This window comes from Bactrocera neohumeralis, chromosome 5, assembly GCF_024586455.1.
Source record: "Bactrocera neohumeralis isolate Rockhampton chromosome 5, APGP_CSIRO_Bneo_wtdbg2-racon-allhic-juicebox.fasta_v2, whole genome shotgun sequence".
NCBI classification, from domain to species: domain Eukaryota; kingdom Metazoa; phylum Arthropoda; class Insecta; order Diptera; family Tephritidae; genus Bactrocera; species Bactrocera neohumeralis.
In genome coordinates, this window is record NC_065922.1 from 26,929,978 (window position 1) to 26,950,613 (window position 20,636).

Below are 20,636 nucleotides of genomic sequence, written 5' to 3' on the forward strand. Positions count from 1 at the left end.
TAAAACGGAGTCTTAAACCAAACTCTAAAATTTAAATTGAATGGCAATTCAACCGTACTCAGCTCTTTCTATGGTGATTTTCTTGCGCAATCCCACCATATTATTACATTACTATTGTGTTATTCACCTTAAGAACGTGACCATTCAGCCAAGCTTGATGGCTGGCCTTATAGAATGCAACCATCTTTCCAAGAATGCGGCAACTCAAGCTTCTAATTTACACCAAAATAGAACTATCAAAGAAATATTCCTTTGACTTTCATTAATCCACCACACATTTCATGTTCTTTATCCAATAATTACATAAACGCTTTGTGTGCTTATAAGGGTATACTCCAAAACACGCTCAATTGCCATTCAAATTGTTTGGAAATAATTATTTCAGTATTTGCAAACATTTTAGCGTGTTGTGCTCAAGTTTCGGACATGGGTATTGAAATCGTATGCCTCTACGTATATACCTACATATATATATTTGTAGTGGACGGTCTATATGTGGCTTCACTTCACTGCCGATTTAGTGTCTCCTGCCATTCAGCTAAGCGCTCACCCACCATATATCATAAGTGCTGTCATATAACACCGTCAGTCGTCGTTAAAAGCTAGTGTTCACATATACATATGTGTGTTTATATTTCTGACTGCCGAATAAGGGTGCATTAGCGACGTTGTCTGCACTCGAGTGCGTTCCGTATTCAAAATTTGTCGTAATTCTTAGTTGTCGAGGTGTTATGGCCGTGTTCTATTCACGAGCACTCACCTAACACATTTGAGTGAGTAGAAGCTTCGATATGTGCTTGCGCCAGCTGGTGAAATTTCGCGACACATCATCATTGACAACCACCATCCATCAGTATTTGGTTTGGTTTGACAGTTTTTTTTTACAGACTTGTATGTCTCTGAAATATGCGAGTACCTGCACCTGTATAGATTGCAGTGCATATTTGCATGAACATACATGCTAATGAATCTACCATATACTACATATATGTATGTATGTACTCGAGTGAAAGTGTGTGTTTCTATAACCTGAGCCTGTTTGTTAGCCGCATACAACCCACAGATTAGTTATATTTTGTTTTAGTACGATTTTTGCATTCAAATGATTTGGAACGCGGTGTCCGCGTTCGCGTTGTTCAAGACGTCCAATGTCGACCCGGTTCATTAGTTTTCACCACTAATACAAATAACGTGCGCGCATAACCCGCATAACTTTACAATTACCACCGACGTTGTTGTTGCAATCAAATATCGGTCGGTGGATTTGAAAGAAAATAATATACTAACACCGGTTGCTCGTTTTCATGCATTCAGTTTGATAAGAAAGTCATTAAAAGTACTTTGGTGACCACACAGTCCCTTTTTGTTAGGCTAGACTTTTTAGAGATCGGAGTTCCTTTTAACAATATAAAAGATCTCTATGAATAAAATATTTATTTAGTTGGGGAATAATTTATATTATCTGACTTCTTTTAGCTTGATAAGTTTAGTCCAGATTTTTTAATTCCGTTGAAGTATGTAAAAAGGACTTAAGAAGTATATTAAAATCACTATTAGAGAGCTTGATCGGATATAACTTCAAATCTATGCAGGCTTCATCGAACCAACTGGCAGGAAAATGAATTTATTTCGCATAGAAGTTAGAGAATTCTCTTAAATATTTCTTTCTAGAAAAACTTCGTCTGCACCGTCACTATAATACCCTTCACATGTTTCTTTTATCCATTTCGAAGTTCCCTACTTTTTTAAAGAAAAAAACACAGAAACTCCAAATTTAATGGATAATGTTTATTATCATTCGAAATAACATTCTAAGGCATTTATTTTTTGAATATTATCTATTTCAATTGTTGGCCGCGGCTACGTCCAATTTTCGATGACTTTCGAGCATTTCGACTGGATACTTACGAATGTCACTCGTGATGTTTTGTTCCAAGTCTGAGTAGAAGCGGGATAGTCTTTAGACTTTACATATACCAACAGGAAAAACTCCAACGGTGTGATATCACACGAGCTTGGTTTCCAAACGATGGGCCCAAAACGTGAAATTATCTGCTCACCGAAGTGTACCCTCAATTAATCCATTGATGAAAGTGTGAGAAGTGACGCCGTCTTGTTTAAACCAAATGTGGCCGAAATCACGAGCTCCAATTTCAGGCATCAAATAGTCGATTATCATGGCACGATACCGGTCGCCATTGACGGTTACGTTCTCAACAGCAACATTTTCTAAGAAATGATTCCACCGGCCCACAAACCACACCAAACCGTTGTTTTTCTAGATGAAATGGCAATTTTCTTGTGATCATACCCATTGTGCCGGAAATAGGCCTCATCGCTCAACAAAATTTGGCTTGAAAACGTCGGATCTTCTTGGAACTTTTCAAGAGCACATAGAGCGAACCGATGTCGCTTGAGAAGGTCCAACGGCTTCAGTTCATGCACAAGCTGTATTATTAACGCTTTCAATTTGAGATCTCGACGTAAAATGCGCCAAGTCGTTCCATACGTCAGTCTGAGTCTCTGCGAATGGCGCCGAATCGACTCTCCACGTTCATCGTGTAAACTCTCAGCTACGGCTGTTATATTTTCTTCACTGCGTACTGGACATGGTCTACTCGGTCGAATTTTATCCAATAACGCGCGAAACACATTCTTTAGTGGTTCGTTCTGAACAATTTCTTTGGAGATTGTGGTGGTGAAATTTGGCGAAGATACAATAATTCGTCAAATTAAAATATTTTCCTGACAAGGACTCGACTTTGATCATTAAGTTTGTATGACAGCTATACATATGCTATAGTGATCCGATATATATATAGTTCGAGTCTATAGAAAGACGGACAATCCGTAACACAAGATCTGGAGCAAGTCGGATTTATACCCTTTGCTAGATTATTTATTATTTTTTCTCCTCCCATTTGTGACTGGGTAGGGTCTGAAAACATTTTATTGTTTTTTCGATACCATTTTTTTCAAACAATTTGTCTTTTGCATCCCAATAATCCTCTGTTTTGTAAATTACCTCTTCATTGTAGCTAAAATTCTTGCCAGAGCGTTATCTTGAGTTCTGAGAATACATAAAAATAGCTGAGGGTCAGTTCTGGAGAATCCCTAGTATACGGCAAATGATTCCATGATTTGCTCACGCGATTTTTGCTGCTATCTTTATGAAACATCTTTTTTTAATGTGTTCTTCTTTAATCGATTTCGTTCTGGATACCTTCTAAGAATGCTATATAATAATCGGTATGATTTGAACCCTACAACTTCTGTTGTTATTTCTGGGATAGAGTTCAAAACCCTGTTTTTATATCAAGTCCCCCTTAAAGTCATAAATCTTTCTAATTTTTTAAAAGTTATTCATCCTAATTTCTTAGACCTTCAATGACTTTATATCCACCATGGAATCGAAATATTATTCTCATTAACCTTGCTCAGTCTAAAAGAGCTTTTCCTGAAAATATAACTTCTACATTTTTAGCTGACTCTGGGGCAAAAAAGATTCAAATGTTTCATATTTCGAATTAGTAAATCATAGTTTTCTTTCACTTCTTTCAAGCGGATCAGAGCGCTTATTTTCAATGTGTTTTAAGAAAATCTTCATCATTCTTTAAAAAATGCTTGTAAAAATCTTGAAATAGGCTTTAAATTATTTGTGCGGATATTTTTGATCGAAAAGTTGAACTAATATTATTCTTTTATTCGTAAAATTCAAGTTGAATATTAAAATTACATTATTCTCCACAACTTCCTTGAGTAGCTTCTTAAATTGCATGCTTTGAGCGCTTCGACTTCGTTGACGTGTCGCACGAAACTCAATCATTCAATTAATGACATTTAAGGCGTGTGGAGGTCAACACCTTTTTCCCGAATTCCAGAAATTGTCAATTCGCTTTATACAAAACCAACTGTCATATTCAGGTCTTTCATTGATTGTAAGCATAGTCCGTTGGTATGTCATTGTTTGCAAAATTGTTTTGAGTAAGTAAAAATTGAGTGGTTGCCAGCAATTGTAATCGAATCGTATCTGTTGCTAAATGCCGGCTGTCTGTCTGGGCTGCGTGCACAAAATGGCACGTGGCGCTTGCTTATCCTAGCAGTTACATCTTCTTGGCATTAACTATACAAGGAAAAAAATTAGCAGTAATAGCAATCGATCATGACATCTACAACGCGTCACAACTGTCAATAATGCAATAAAAATAAAAAAAAACAATAATGCTTTTGCATACGACTCTGTGTATCAAGGAATAGTTTTTGTGACACATTTGCCTCTGAGTTGTTTTATAGTTAATACCAAAATTGTAATCCCTTAGCGGTTGCGAAATTGAACTAGTTTAAGTGTTCATACTCATGACATACGCAAGTGCCTTATTGCAACGGTAAATACCTAAGTAGTATAGTGTTAAGACGCGTCTTAATCGTCGAGAATGTCTTTCGCCTGTGATACTTATAAATTTAAAACATTGGAAATATTCTACAGGTAAGCAAACACGTTCTTTCTTGCAAATGCCAGGCAGTGTTATTGATATGTGAAGTAAAAACTTTCTTCCCGGATAGTTTGGTGATTGGTTGGCTCAGTATTGTGTGAGCACGCGTCAAAGATGGACATTGGCAAAGAGAAAATACGGTAAATTTCGCAGTATTTCTACGATAAAAGTGAAGACGCAGGCCAATCGGCTGAACTCCTAATTCGGACTTGTACTGTCAAAAACTGTACCGTCTAAAGAAAGCAATCGCCCAGAAGCGGCCAACTTTATCCAATATCGACTGCGTTATTCCCAGTTGCCAATGCGTAAAGGAACATAAATCTTCCGCCGAACCTTTCTCTCGAAAACTCGTATCGACGACCCATTACGCTTCATTCAAACGGCTTGGAGAGATCATTCCCGATCCTGACGGTGCTTTTGGTATTGCTCAACGTCAGTTTGCTTAGTTGTATGAGTTTTGCAGAAATATCCGAGGCTGTTTTGTTTTTTTCATTGGGGGTGGAGGGAAGTTTCGCCTTCTCACTTTAGCTCGCCTTCAAACGGATGTTTTTGGCTAGCCACAGGATGATTGATCTACGACCGGAAGTCGTAAGCTGCTTGAGCCATATGTAAATGAATCGTTTCTGGCCACTACCAAGTGAATGTCGCTCAGAGAACTTTCTTCACTTGCGTGAACTTCTACACATGGCTCCCATCTTCCATGAGGTTAAGATTATGAAATTACCTTTAAAATGGCAATTCCTACAATATTTTGTCTAAAATCATAAACTTCAATGTTAGCGGGTGTCTGTTAATCTCGATCCTCCCTATATTTTTCTAACTGATTTCTGAGAGGTTTCTACTAAAAAACAACCTTCTGTATACATATGTGAGGCATAAAATTGGTTGAAACCGTAATTTTTTATGGCTATTAGTTCCAGTTAGTAGTTTCTGACCTGCTTATTCTCATCTACTAAAAGATTGGTTCCTGCTATAGACCGCAGCTTTTTCAGTTTTTTGAAAGCGTTTAACTTTCGACCTTATTAGATTTTACTCTATGTTACCGACGGTAGTGCTTTACTATTACCATATATAAAAATTAACTCCATATTTATTACAACACAAGTATTCAGGTTATACTTTTCTTATTGATAATACAGAGCTCAGTATGAATTCAGTATGAATAATTTGGGGATGATCTGATTTTGATAAAACTGTAATCCTTGTAGAGTTTTCTTCTATTCCTTCTCATTGTTGTTTCAGATTTGCCGAGCTATGACTGTTGGGTTGAAAAGTTCGTGGGCTAACATAGAAAAAAAGTGGATGCGGAATCCATTCGAAGCCCAATTCATCGATTTTGCCACCGTTTTCATTCACTTGTGACATGGTGCATTTTCTTGGTGCAACATTGTCTTCAATTGCGGCCATTTTTCACCCTTTTCGTCCTTAAAACGATTCAATAATACCATAAAATAGCCACTAAAATACACATACCATAACCTTGCCAGCCGACTGGTGCGTTTTTTTCATGCTTTGGGGCGGGTTCATCGTATGCAGTCCACTCGGATGACTGTCGATTGGCGTGATCGATTGGCTTCGGCGCCATTGTCACATATCGACTCAAAAACTCGGGTTTATTGCGCTTGAACATCTCCAAACGCTGCTCCGAATCATCAACGGGTCATTTTGTTTGGTCAAAAGTGAGCTCGCACGACACTCACTTTGCACAGAGCTTTTTCATACCCAAATGTTCATTTACAATATATCCAATATGTTCCTGTGGTACCTTTAGAGTCTGAGCTCGCTCGAACAACATACGGTCATGCCAAATTATTTTGGAATCTTCTTTTTTGTTTTTGTCGGTAACAGCCTAATTTGGGCGTCGACTGCCGTAATCGTCATCGGTGCTCATTTCGCTTCGTTCAAAAAAGTATATTTCAAACTTTGCAAGCACCTTTTGAAAGGTTAATTCCCTGGTGGAGAGTTCAAATAATATTAATCAATGCAAAGCTTGGCTTCAACAGTATTTCCCCCCAAAAAGCAATACTTTATTAACACATGAAATTCCTTTTGATAAATTTTTTGTAAACTAACACAAGTTGCTTCTGCTAAAATGCTATATCTCATAAAGTAATATTTCGACAGCTGTCAAATTTGTATGCGTGTCTTTTAAAGGTAGGGGCTGACTAAAATCATATCGTTTTAATATTAGTAGTACCATCTATGTATCAATGAACTTTTCAACCCTGTTATTATTGTAATTTTTGCAGATGAAGATCGAATAATTATAATGAAAGTCAGAGCTTAAGTACAGGGTTACATCGATATTCTCTTCCGCGCAAATTTTATGCGAGCACTCATTAGTATATATTTTTGGAGCGGAGAGACAACCTTGGCATCAGTCTCTTCTAATTTATTTTCTACTACATTTTTATAAAAACAAAAAAAAATTAATTAATGTACTTATTTTTCTTTTCCTTACAGATCTGACAAGCATCAATCAGTACTAACTGAAGAGAGTTTAATGACATTGGACAACTACGACGTAGAGGAACATGAATTGCCCAATTTTCAACGTGTTTCCATTTCCGGCGAGGATACAAGTGGTGTGCCATTGGAAGATTTAGAACGCGCCTCCACGCTGCTCATACAAGCGCTGGAATTACGCGAACGTTATATGTTGCATTCGGGTCAGTCGTTCCCAACAACAACAAGACGTTTTCTAAAAACCGTGCACGAGCGCAATCGTTTCGGCACGATCGAACACGAGAATCGCAAGACCATTGCAGGTGAGTCAAGCTAATTTCGATTTGACGCTTATGAGAAACTTATCAAAGTGCTAGGCAGCTAGAAAAAATGTATATCCAAATTTCGTTGAAAGTTTTAGTATTTGAAATTTATTACTGAAAAGTAGTTTTTTCTTAGAAAGTCCTACATTCAATTTATGAAATTATTATATTATACTCGTATGTACCCTTTCTTTACACAAACAACTATTACCGCTAACTTCTAGCAGTTTTTGAATTGAAAATAAAAATTTATTAAATATTTTTCTTACTCATTGTAAATATGTACAAAGCAAAATTTTAGGTTTCTTTAACAGTTTAAAATCCCTCAAATAACAGTTATACATACATACATAAATAAATGCCGCTATGTCGTCTCGTGTTTTGCCTATCGCACTGCAAACTATTTCTTCTTCTTTCCTTTTATTAATTTTGTTCTAAATATTTTTAAAAGATTTCGAAAACTGATCTGAAAATAAAAAAAAATCTCTCAGTCTACTTTTAGGCACACATTCTTTTATTTATTTTTAATTTTATTATTTCTATTATTATTTAATTTTTTTTTTAATTATTATTTTTGGTTATTGTTTTATCATAATTATTTTTTGGACCAAACAAAAATATGTATTTGATTTCCAACATTATTCTTTTATAGACATAATACGCAAGATCAGCCTCCCCAGTACTCAGACAGGTAATTCGTTCGTTTATGCATTTCACCACTGCAGCGGGCGAATGAGTTGTGTCTTACTTTTATTCCTTTTTTGTTCAACTTTTTCTTTGTGACTTGCAAATTTTCGTTTCGATTTTCAAAATTTCATTGAACTGTTATCTCATAAGCAAAACATATCCTCATATATAAATATCAATCGCTGGAAGCCGGAATTGCTCTAAGTTTTTTAGAAGATTTATATATGTTGTAATGTAATTGAACTTGAAATGAGTTTCATTGCATTTGTTTTAATTATATATTTTTTGAATTACTTATATTTTGTTTTTGAGTTATGATTTGCTATGTGTGCCTCACCCAATTTTGAAATTTTGCTTTTAAAATAGTCTAGTTATTTTGCACGCCAAATTGTTTCTGCTTTTAGTATATAATCTATATTTTATGTTCTCTTTTGTTTTAAAAGTTAATTTATTTTATTTTTTCGTTGTATAATGCATGATGTAATGCTTATTGAAACCTTGTTCTTTAAATAAATTTAAATATAGTAAGTCAATAGAGCTTTAGTATATACATATACGTTGCAACAATTTTTTGCGAAACTATAAACGTATAACAATTATAAAGGAAATCATATTTAAATGCAATTCATTTTTGAGCTTTTTATATGCACATATGTACATGTGTATAATGTGAGAGTCCATAACTTACTACTATAGTCTATAACTTAATTGAATTAGAAAACGTTTTGTTCTCATTAAAAGTTATTGGAGTTTAAAATATAGTATGTACAATTTTGAGTAATATCGTATACGAGTTTACGCTAGCTTATAGCCATTAAAGCACGTCTCAGTTTGATATTTTATTTTGGGATTCAGAAATATTAAATCAATTTATCTCTTTCAATTTCTAATAAATAGTTTGAGGATATAAAAAATTATTATATTGACATTTTGATATAGAATTATAGCCATTAGCCAATATTCGGTGAACTGCCACTATTTGATTAATTTAGTGGGGCTTTTAGGACCCCAAAGTGTATTTCAATCCAGTATTTTTTTTTGTGAAAAAAATTACACATCTAAGAAGGTCTTGTAAAATTTCAAGTCCAACCGTCTGAAGAAATTTTCCTCACCGATTCTGTAAACAGCGTTTCAATAAAACGTTTTTAAAATTTTTGAAGAGGATTACACTAAGATAAAAAGTTCTTATAAATGCGCTTATGTTTATCCGAGACTATTTTCCATAACACTCAAATATTATGGCTTGTTAACAGTTTGGCCGGTCGGAAGGAGTTCGGAGTGCACCACACCTCGATAATCGAAGAAAACTGTCAACATAACCTTGATTTTTGACGTTCTTTGACGTGATTTTTTCGACTTCGGCTCACCTTTGCCACGATATTCGTTAGGTGATCGTCTGTTTCCGGGTCGTAATCCAAAACTCATCGTCAGTAATAATACATGATATCTTGGTAGTCGCAAAGCACTGTTTTACAGGCTTTAATGCGACGCTGTTTTTCGCAAAAAATTGAGTGATTTTGAAACTTTTGGAAAGCACGATCGCTTTGGTTAGGCCCAAAAATGTTTTCACTGATCCTTCCGATATTCCAACGATGCCAGGAAGATCTCTGCCTATTATACGTCGGTTCTCAAGCCCCAGACCTTTTATTTTATTGACGTGTTGATCATCAGTTGATGTTGATGGCCGTCCTGGTCGTGGTTCGTCGTCAACACGTTCTCGACCCTCTTTGAATTGTTTGTACCAATCAAAAACACTTGCACGCGACAAACAATTATTAACGAAGGATGAATGTTTCGACATGTTTATTCCGCGCACACAATTTATGGTATCGTCTTTGTTGAATAATTTCTTTCATCGTAAAAGTCGCCGAATTCCATTTATGTACTTCAGAAAGACAAGCGTATCCTTTTGATTTGGCACAGATGTCTCTGACATTCATCATTCATACATCATAGAAAAACAATTTTTCGACAAATGGGCAAAATCTAGGCGCAAAATTTAAATTAAAAAGTCTTTCTATTTTTTCCCACAGTAGTATAAGAAAAAAAAAATATATAAACACAAGTGAATTACGTCAAAATTTATTATTGACACTTTTAAAATGAAAACTACTCCTTACAATTTAAATGTTTAAATTCCTCATACAATGTACTTTTTTGGTATGCTTTCCAAAAAACATGTTATTGTATCTTGATAGTCTTCATACTAAAAGAGTACTCAGTCGGATTTATGAACTTCCCTAAGCAGTTCAATCAGTATTATGTTAAATTGTCTTACCTTCGACCGGGTATGAATCGGAATCGGCTGCCTATACTCCCTTAGATATAAGACAATACTTTTTTTCCGAATCAAATATAAAATCTAGTCTTATTATTCTGTAAAAACAACACAAACTAAAAAAGGGTATCTTTGATTTTCGATTCTTTTTTACCTCTATGTGTGTAAGTAAAAAATGAGTTTGTCGCAAAATATTTTAGTTTTTCAACATTTTATTGCATACCTGGCCACAACTTTTTAATCCAAAATTCATTATATTCACCAGTATTAGTATTCTGGGACGAAAATTCAGGAGGAAAAACTTATGTATTTGTATGAAAAATTTTAAGCCTCTGCTATCAGATATAGACCAGGGTAAATAATTTTCGAAAAATCAAAAATCATGATAAGATGAATGAAGAAAGGATAAAACAACAAACATTAAAATAAAAATAATTTTAGGGCGATCTTAGGTCGGGGAAAGTAAGGGGAGGGGCGCGTTTGAATTTTTAAGGGTTAAGAGTGGTTCATCTCAATTTCCAAAATTACGATTCCTATAGAAAAAAATTGTATGGTATTGTTGTAGGTAATGAAAAGGTCTATAACTTTGTTTAACGAATTTTTTCACACAAGCTCAAAATTTATATGAAGAATTCAAATAACCAAAACTTTGCGTTTTTTATTTTTATCTTCAACAAAAATTATTTTCTTTCGCAAAATTTGGTGTTTTTTTAATTTAAAAGATTAAGTTGAAACCCTTATTTCGCCTTAAAATCGAAAAACCTCTAATTTTCAATCAAAAATCGCAAATCAAAATTTCAGATTTTTAAAAAATGTTCTATTTTCTGAGCAAACTTACCATAATAGTGTATGTTTTATATATATATTATTTTTTTACCGTCAGAAAGTAGAGATTTCATTAAAAAATTTATATTCTGACTATAAGTTAGCAAACTTTTGATTTTGAGTAGAATATTCTCAAATGTCATGCGCTCAAAGCCATAAATTTGAGTTTTTTTTTAAGAAGGGGGTGCCCGTTGGCCCACCAGCTTTTTACTTGTCTACAATTAATTTTTGGTTTTTCTTTTTGTGAAGCACATTGTTACTAAGCCTCTGCTCGCGCTATTCGAAACAATCGCAAGCTTTTGTTTTACCGTTATTGTTTTTTGTGTGCCTTTTCTTTATATTCTTTGACTATTTTTTGCGTTACCTACGAGATTTGCTTAATCAACTTAGTGTTTAGTCGAAGCTTACATACATACATACTTACATACAAATTAGTTATACCATAAATCTGTAGAATTAAATTACGTACATATGCATATAGTATATGTATGTATAGTACATTTGTATGTATTGTAAACTTGACCCAACTAAATTCTGATTTTATGTAGATGACACATAATTAGTATAAAAATAAACATTTTGTTTTCTTCTTTTCTTTTATTGAACACCACACACACACACCCACACTCGTATACATACACATTACGCACTTGTACGTGCAACGGTAATTGCATGCGTTTGCGTAAACTATTTTTGAAACGCAACGCCGCAACGCAACACGTAATGACTTGAAAATCAAACAACGTACAACAACAACGACAACAAATTACGCAAATGCAATTACAATTATGGAAATCACAACAACACATACGCACGTATTTAACTGGGTCATCAACACACTGAACTTGGTCACTACCTTCACACCGCCACCCGCCATCCGCCATCCGCTGGCACTTGACACCCTGTAATATGTAGACCATCCCATACATCCGCCAAATGACAAGTCTGACCCATGGGAATTGGAATTTCCAGCTGATAATGACTATGAAATTAAAAGTATTAACGGTGTCTTCCACGTCTACAAGGATAAGGTGAGTTAGTGCGCCCTTAAAGCACCCTTTGCATGTATGTATATGTGGATTTTTTGTTTCATACTCCACTTTATATTCGCAGGAATGCACGCAGGAGGTGAAATGCGAGTATCCAAATCTCAAGGAGTTCGTTAACGACATGCAAGTCATGTGTAATATGATTGTTGATGGTCCACTGTGAGTTGCCCACTTCATACATACGTACATATGTGCAGTTGGTATATATTTTCCAATTTTTTCTTCTTTCTTCACAGTAAATCGTTTTGTTATCGTCGCCTTTGCTATCTCTCATCGAAATTCCAGTTGCATGTCCTTTTAAATGAGCTACGTGAGTTGGCTTCTCAGAAGGCGGTGCCCCATCGTGATTTCTATAATATTAGGTGAGTAAAATCTCGTTGCCTCATTACACATATGTTATGGAAAGAAAATATTATATTTATTAAGCATCGCAAATGGGGCAAAGAAGATTGCTTTCCAAAAAAAATTTTGAGTTAATAAGCAATATTCTAAATTGCTTGGATCACCATTGTTGGACAGTTTGACTATCCGTTAGGATGGTAAGGATGAGATAGGTTGTCATAGAGGTCATCCAACGGTAGGCCCAGGGAACGTACTGTTTCGACGGGGTGGAGAGCAGTTCATTATGCAATGTTCCTTTGTCTTTTCCTCATGTGCTGCCGGCTAGCGAGTTGAGGATTTTGTTGCAGCTCTCTTTGGTCGCGCTCGTGTGAGGAGTGAAGAAGCACAGGTTGTCGAATGTCACACCTAAAATCTTAAGGTTATTGATAGTCGGAATTTTAACACCATCGACTGCAAAGCTAAGGTCAAGTCTGTATTCCTTTTGTGTCTGCTGTGGATTTAGTGGGGGAAAAGTGTTAGGTTTCGTGCAGCGAGGAAGCGAGAAAGGTCGGAGAGATAGCGGTTTACGTTTGAGCACATGACATCGATTTCATTGCCCGACGTCATTATCGTGCAATCATCAGCGTACTAGGTGATAGAAATTCACTCTGGTGGCTGAGAATTTCGAGATGTAGAAGTTAAACAGCAACGGGGAGAGCCACCATCTTGCGGAACCCCCTGTTTAATTCTTTTCAATTAAGAGTTTTTTCCTCGAACAGTATCTGCCGACCGCTCAGGTAGTCCATAGTCCACCTCTTCAGCCCTGGAGGAAGCGTAGATTTTTCAATGTCTACAAATAGCGTTGTGTGATTGACTGTGTCAAAGGCTTTTGACAAGCCCAACGGTATGGGAATCCTCAGGTGATTAACATCAGCATGTTAATTCCATCAGGGTCAATGGATTTGGAACATTTGGCCTTGTTGATGACACTCTGAACCTCCTCATCGGTGAAAGTAAGTGGGGTGCAGTCTTTTGGCATTTTGCGTAGCCATCGGATAACACATCGTTTGGCTTTGTCTACCGAGGGGTGCATTGTAAATCGCCGGCTAAAATCGCTCGCGCACGCTTTGGGGCCGAAGAGGCATGTATTTCTCATCGGTCATCATGTCTCTTCGGATTATACAAAGGTCCAAAGCTTACTGACGCCGGTGGAGAGGCTGCAAGACTTCCAATGCTCTGTCCAATCTGAATTTCAATTCTAAAAACATACAATTTTAAGATTCCGAAGTTCGTAGAAGATTTTCAAAGACCTACATATTTATTGTTAATAATAATTTTATAATAAAATATTATTTTAAGCTGTTTTATAAAAAAAAACAACGCACTTAACTCAATATGTATTTTTCTCTACACAGGAAGGTGGACACTCACATACACGCCGCTTCATGCATGAATCAGAAACACTTGCTGCGTTTCATTAAGAAAACGCTCAAAAATAACGCCGATGAAATTGTGACAATCACCAAAGGTCAGCCAATGTCACTGAAAGATGTTTTCCAGTCGATGAATCTGACAACCTATGATCTAACTGTGGATATGTTGGATGTGCATGCGGATCGGAACACATTCCATCGTTTCGACAAATTCAATTCCAAATACAATCCGATCGGTGAGTCGCGTTTGCGCGAGGTCTTCCTCAAGACGGACAACTATTCGAATGGCAAATATTTTGCACAAATTATTAAGGTGAGTGTGGAGGAAGGGGGGGTCGATGTAACATTTTTTTGGAATAAATTATTATTTTTAACTTAAACGTAATGCAATTTTACTTAAACAGGAAGTTGCCTTCGATTTGGAGGAATCGAAATACCAAAATACCGAGCTACGTCTCTCCATTTATGGCAAATCACCGGATGAGTGGAAGAAGCTAGCCAGATGGGCCATCGAATACAATGTGCATTCGACAAATGTACGCTGGTTGATACAGATTCCACGACTTTAGTGAGTTGATCTATTGATTTTCCTTAATTTAAAAGCATTTTCTTAATTCCATTACCACTGTTTTCACTCTCTCTCTCTCCAGTGATATCTTCAAATCCAATAATTTGATGAATTCATTCCAAAATATATTGGACAACATCTTTAAGCCACTCTTCGAGGCTACCAGCCGACCCAGCGAGCATCCGGATTTACATCGTTTTCTTAATTATGTAATCGGTTTCGATTCCGTGGACGATGAATCGAAGCCGGAGAACCCAATTATCGATTTAGACATACCAACACCGGAAGCGTGGAGTGAGGAGGAGAATCCACCATATGCCTACTACATTTACTATATGTACGCGAATATGACTGTGTTGAACCAATACCGAAAGTAAGCGAATCTTTGAATTTATCCTTTTTTTCATACTAAAATTTATTTGTTAATTATAAATTTGTATCTCTCTCTCCCTTCTACCATAGAGCGCGCGGCATGAATACATTCGTTTTGCGTCCGCATTGCGGTGAGGCCGGTCCGGTGCAGCATTTAGTTTGTGGCTACCTAATGGCTGAGAACATCTCTCACGGTCTCCTGTTGCGTAAAGTGCCTGTGCTGCAGTATCTCTTTTATCTGACACAAATCGGCATTGCCATGTCGCCACTCTCCAATAATTCACTTTTCCTCAACTATCATCGCAACCCGCTGCCGGAGTATTTGGCACGCGGTCTGATTGTCTCACTCTCCACTGATGATCCACTGCAATTCCACTTCACAAAGGTGAGTGTTGAGAGCACAGCTTCGTTTTGCATTTGTTTTATGGGAAAATAATTTGTTTTTTTTTTTTTCATTTGCTATAGGAACCCCTGATGGAGGAGTACAGCATTGCGGCGCAAGTGTGGAAGTTGAGCTCATGTGATATGTGCGAATTGGCGCGCAACAGTGTGATTATGAGTGGTTTTCCGCATAAGGTGAGTGAAAATTATATAAACGAGAGTTGGCTCTGTCTTTATAAGTAGTCGGTTTTCGTCAAACAATCAAGTGATATTGAATACTTAATTTTGCTTGTTGTTTTTGTGGCAATAGCGGCAAATATGTTAAGTGAAGGCGTCTGAATTGTTAATCCTTGGCCGGATATAAATTTGTGTCCATGGCAGTTAAAGTTTAGCCATGTCCATCTGTCTTAAAAACACGTCTCTTTTTTCTCAAAGGAGCTGTTCATTTGTCGGAACATCCATATATATTATAGTTGTTATAACTGTTATTCAGACCCTTCTTGGGGGAAAAGCAATAAGTTAACTATCATCGAAATTTCTTATCGGTAGGCCCAGGAAATGAGCTGTTTCGACGGATTGGGACCATAGGGAGAGGGAAGTTAAGTGAATTGGTTTCATTGAACATGAAAAGTGTCGTGAGAGAACTAATTGTTTTTGTCCATTTTCTTCAACTTCGTTCTGCTTCATCCCGGTGACCATATCGAAAGTCAGAGATCCTTGCCATGTGGTTGTTGTAGCGGCTTAAAGCATTCCTGAAGCAATTTCGATGGTGCCGAGTTGACAGTCCTTGGCCGGATAAACGCCGGGTCCGTTCTGGTTTCTTATATCCGACAGTCGTAGGAACATACAATCATCTGCGAATGAGATAATAGAAATGTAGTGATTAAGTGTGTGAAAGTTGAGAGTAGCAAGGCCTCAAGTGTTTTCCCTAGTGGGAGGGAGAGTTATCGGGCGTTAAGACTCCACTAGATTGGCTAGCTTCCCAGATTTTAAAAGTAGAACCACCCGGCTGATTTTCCACACATCGTGTGTGGAGGGTTGTCAGTGATAAGTTAAGGACTGTGCTGATATAACTTTACCATTGGAATTAGCTTCCTTTGGTTTATTGACGACATTCAGAAAATCCTCTTCGGGTAACACACCTTTTTGTCTTTTCCACCAATAAATTGTCGGCTAAAGTTGCTCGCGCACTTCTTCGGACTTGAGGATACTATCGGATTGGATAAGGATTTGACAGTAGCCAAAAGTTTGATAAACTTTTTACATATCTTCATTCCTATTCTCCAAATTGAAATCCCTTTTGGGGTGATCACAGCGATCTACTTGCAGTCAAATAAAGACATTCATCTAACAGATGTGATGTTCCGGTTCGACATACGGAACGGACGGCACAAGGAGCCAGGAGTGGCCTTGTGGCCCTCGTTCGGGAATTAGAGCGTGATGAAAGTTGGAGAGGATTGATCAGACTGGGTGTCACGCTGCCTACTTGAGCTCCGTGGCACCATAGAGGTTATTTTTGGCCACTCGGCTGAAGTGGTGGCACGTTGTGCAAACTAGGTGCATTAGAGATATAAACTTCTGATCGGACCACTATAGCATATCGCTGTCATACCTATTGACCAGTCAAAATTCCGTTCCCACGGCTGTCGGGTCTACGTAACCGGTACAGACCCGGACTTTTTCCAGCCAAAGAACTGTCAATTGGGCAGAATCCTACCGCTACAACAAAACAACAACAACCAATTAAAGTGAAGATATAGGTCTTTTTATACTACCTAAAGTAAATAAGATTGAAAAGTTTTCATAAACATGATCTCTTTTCCAACACGAATTCACTCAACTGAAATAACTCATTTCCCAAAAGTTGTTTGCCATTAATTAAATAAAGAGTAATTTTATTTAAATCGATTTCTCACATTTCTTCCGCAGGTCAAACAACACTGGCTCGGCCCGAATTACACGCGTGAAGGTGTTGCCGGCAATGACATAACACGCACCAATGTGCCCGACATACGCGTGGCCTATCGGCATGAAACGCTGCTTGACGAGCTGTCGAATATCTTCAAGGTGCACGAGATACCGAAAAGTGAGTAAATCTACCCGGGGACAACAACCAGCGCAGCAGTGACCAACAACAACACAAACACATTTGATACACACATACAACTGCGTCAGCCATTGCTTAACCCGAACAGCTGGTGCCATGACGGTTGAGCCGACATCTTCTCATGAATTTACCTACAAACATATATAAACTCCTTGAGGCTCCTTTTTCTACCACAATTATAACTGTAATTGCTATATACATATATATTAATATTATTACTACTACTATTACTACATATAACTGCTGTTACTAAAACCAATCAACAACTACTTCAACACGCGCGTATTTACATACATGTGAATTTGAATCTTCTTGTTATAACCTTAATGAAAATATGTATGTATGTTGAATGGAGTGTATGTTACATTTTGTAAACACACACACACATATTTTTTGAAATATCTTTTTTCGTATTTAACACTTGAAACTCGTCAACAATTAACAAAAGTCTAAACAATTGCAGAGGAGAGTGCAAACAACATTCAACTGCAAGCTGAAGAAGTTGAAAATGAAGTTGAAAGAGCAAATCAAATCGAAGCCGTTAAGTCATTTTTTCTTAGCTCAGAATATAGCTCGTGCTTGGAGGATTTATAATATTTGTTATTGTTTCATAATTATTTGAATTTTTTTACATTTTTTTATTCTAATTTGCCATCGCTTTTAAGCAAGTAAAATATATGTATGTATGTATAATAATAATATTGTTATTTATAGTATATATATATAGCCTCTTCCAATGAGTAAAACTGTTAAAATATGTTGTTGTATTTATGCTCACACGTATCTGTATGTAATATAAATTAATTTGCAATTTCCTCAATTCGGCTTGTTAAACTAAAAATTGCTACGGCAACTGCAAATTGTTTCATGTCAAACGCAAATGCAAACAGAAATTGTATTTACTACAACAAAAAATTGCAAATAAATTGTTTAATGGTGCAAAATGCACAAATAAATTGTGAAAATCCATATAAGCATTGAATTGTGGTTGTTTTTCTTATTATTCCTGCACTTCCGCTATGGATAGTGTGTGTGGCTCTCAAACTGTGCACTGTTGGCACACAAACTGTAGTTGGTTATTGCAGCGCCATCTAGCGTCTAGTAGAGCGCCTGAAAGCACGCTACATTTTTGTTATTTTTTTGCCGGCCGCCACTTGCTGGCTGGTTCTGCGCGCCTGGTGTAAATTGGGAATTTCGTGCGCAGCCAAAAATGAATTTTCTGACGCCGCCGCTAGGGTGGTCGGTCGGTTTTTTGTGGGAATTACTTTTACGGGAAAATTTGCATGTTTTGGCAATTTTGCTGTAATTATATGATGGTTTTGATGCAAATTATTTTTGCAACGACTTTTTTGGTACTGAAATTTTTTTCAGACGTATTTTTACTAAAAATAAAACAACAGGTGGGTTTTTTATACTTTTTATTTTATTTTTTTTGTTCATTTAAATTATAAATAAAATATTAAATGTGTAATAAATAAAATTAGTATTTTTTTACGATTTTTATGAATGTTTTGGCGATTGGAGTGAAATTAAATATTAAAATGAAATAAAATTGTGTATGTGCTAATTTTCTTAAATAATATTTTCTTATTTGGGAATTTTGATAATTTTAAAACAAAGTCTGCCACACCAATAGTATTTTTTAATGAAAATTAAGAAAAAGGTAATTTTATAAGAAAAAATTGAATATTAAGAAAAAATGATTTTTGTCTATTAAAAATTTACATAAATTAAGAAAAAAATAGAGCTTTTCTCAAAAAAAGTTATATTAAGAAATTGGCAATTTTCTAAAAAAAAATTGAAAATGAAGAAAAATTTGTATTTTTCTAGAAAAAATTGAAAATTAAGAAAATGGTAATTTTAATGAAAATAAAGAAAATATTTAAAAAAAATTAAAAATGGTAACATTTATAAAAAAAAATGAAAATCAAGAAAACGTTAATTAAAAAAAAAATTTTTTTTTTTTTAAATTGAAAATTAAGAGAATATTATTTTCCTAAAAAAAATAGAAAATTAAGAAAATATTACTTTAAACAAATTTAAAACCAATAAAATGTTAATTTAAAAAATATATTTTTTTTCTAAAAGAATTGAAAATTAAGAAAAAAATTGTGTTTTTCTAAAAACTATTGACAATAAATAAAATGGTAATTTTCAAAAAAAAAATGAAAATTTAGAAAATATTATTTAAAAAAAGTGGTAATTATTTTAAAAAAATATTCTTTCTTTATACAATTTTTTTCTAAGAAAATATTTTTTTGCCAAACAAAAATTTGAAATTAAAAATGGTAATTTTCTAAAAACAAAATAGAAAACTAAGAAAATATTTTTCTTTAGAAAATATTTTTTTTCTATAAAAACTTTTTTTTTTAATATTTTTTTTCATAAAAAATTGAAAAATTGAAAAAATTGTGTTTTTCTAAAAACAATTGAAAATAAATAAAATGGTAATTTTCAAAAAAAAGAATTGAAAATTTAAAAAATATTATGTACTTAAAAAAAAGTGGTAATTATTTAAAAAAAAATATTATTTTTTTTATACAATTTTTTTTCTTTTAAAATATTTTTTTGCCAAAAAAAAATTTTAAATTAAAAATTGTAATTTTCTAAAAAAAAATAGAAAACTAAGAAAATATTTTTCTTTAGAAAATATTTTTTTTCTATAAAAACTTTTTATTAAAAAAATATTTTTTTTCTTAAAAAAATTTATTATTAAGAAAATGGTAATTTTCTAAAAAAAAATAGAAAATTAGGAAAATTTTTGCTTTCTATAAAAATATTTCTAAAAAAATGAAAATTAAGAAAAAAATAGGTTGTTCAACAAAAAATGAAATTAATATTAAAAAATAATTTTAAAAAAATAGAAAATTTAGAAAAAATTTACTTAAAAAAAAAAAATTAATTCTTAAAAAATTTTTTTTTCTTAAAAATTTTTTTCTAAAAAAATTTTTTTTTTCAAAATGTTTTTTCAAAAAAAATATTTAAATTAAAAAAATTGTAATGGAAAATTAAGAAATTGGTAATTTTCTAAAAAAAAAATTGAAAATGAAGAAAATATTGTATTTTTCTAGAAAAAATTTAAAAATGAAGAAAATGGTAATTTTAATGAAAATTAAGAAAATATCTAAAAAAAAAATTAAAAATGATAACTTTTATAAAAAAATTGAAAATCAAGAAAATGTTAATTTAAGAAAACATTTTTTTCCTAAAAAAAAAGAAAATTAAGAAAATATTTTTCTTAAAAAAAAATAAACAAATTTTTTTTAAAAACATTGAAAAACAAATAAAATGTTAATTTAAAAATATATTTTTTTTTTTCTAAAAATTTAAAATTAAGAAAAATTGCTTTTTCTA

At 34.4% G+C, this 20,636-nt stretch overlaps 1 protein-coding gene across 9 annotated transcripts in view; it reads left to right on the plus strand.

Annotated features, from left to right (window-relative positions):
- LOC126758844 (AMP deaminase 2) overlaps window positions 1–18,264 on the plus strand; it is a 48,159-nt gene extending 29,895 nt beyond the window's left edge. For 3 of the 9 annotated variants that reach the window (XM_050473248.1, XM_050473247.1, XM_050473250.1), the window contains 11 exons: window positions 6,957–7,261; window positions 7,914–7,952; window positions 11,967–12,082; window positions 12,165–12,259; window positions 12,337–12,462; window positions 13,837–14,167; window positions 14,259–14,422; window positions 14,505–14,795; window positions 14,885–15,179; window positions 15,260–15,370; window positions 17,105–18,264. In XM_050473248.1, coding sequence (XP_050329205.1) covers window positions 6,957–7,261; window positions 7,914–7,952; window positions 11,967–12,082; window positions 12,165–12,259; window positions 12,337–12,462; window positions 13,837–14,167; window positions 14,259–14,422; window positions 14,505–14,795; window positions 14,885–15,179; window positions 15,260–15,370; window positions 17,105–17,269 — 2,038 coding nt within the window. In that variant the 3' untranslated portion in view covers window positions 17,270–18,264. Of the gene's footprint in view, window positions 1–1,094; window positions 1,255–4,122; window positions 4,487–6,956; window positions 7,262–7,913; window positions 7,953–11,966; window positions 12,083–12,164; window positions 12,260–12,336; window positions 12,463–13,836; window positions 14,168–14,258; window positions 14,423–14,504; window positions 14,796–14,884; window positions 15,180–15,259; window positions 15,371–17,104 lie in introns of those variants that run through there. The other 6 variants (XM_050473256.1, XM_050473252.1, XM_050473253.1 and 3 more) reach the window with 6 other exon arrangements.
- Window positions 18,265–20,636: the final 2,372 nt, after the last annotated feature.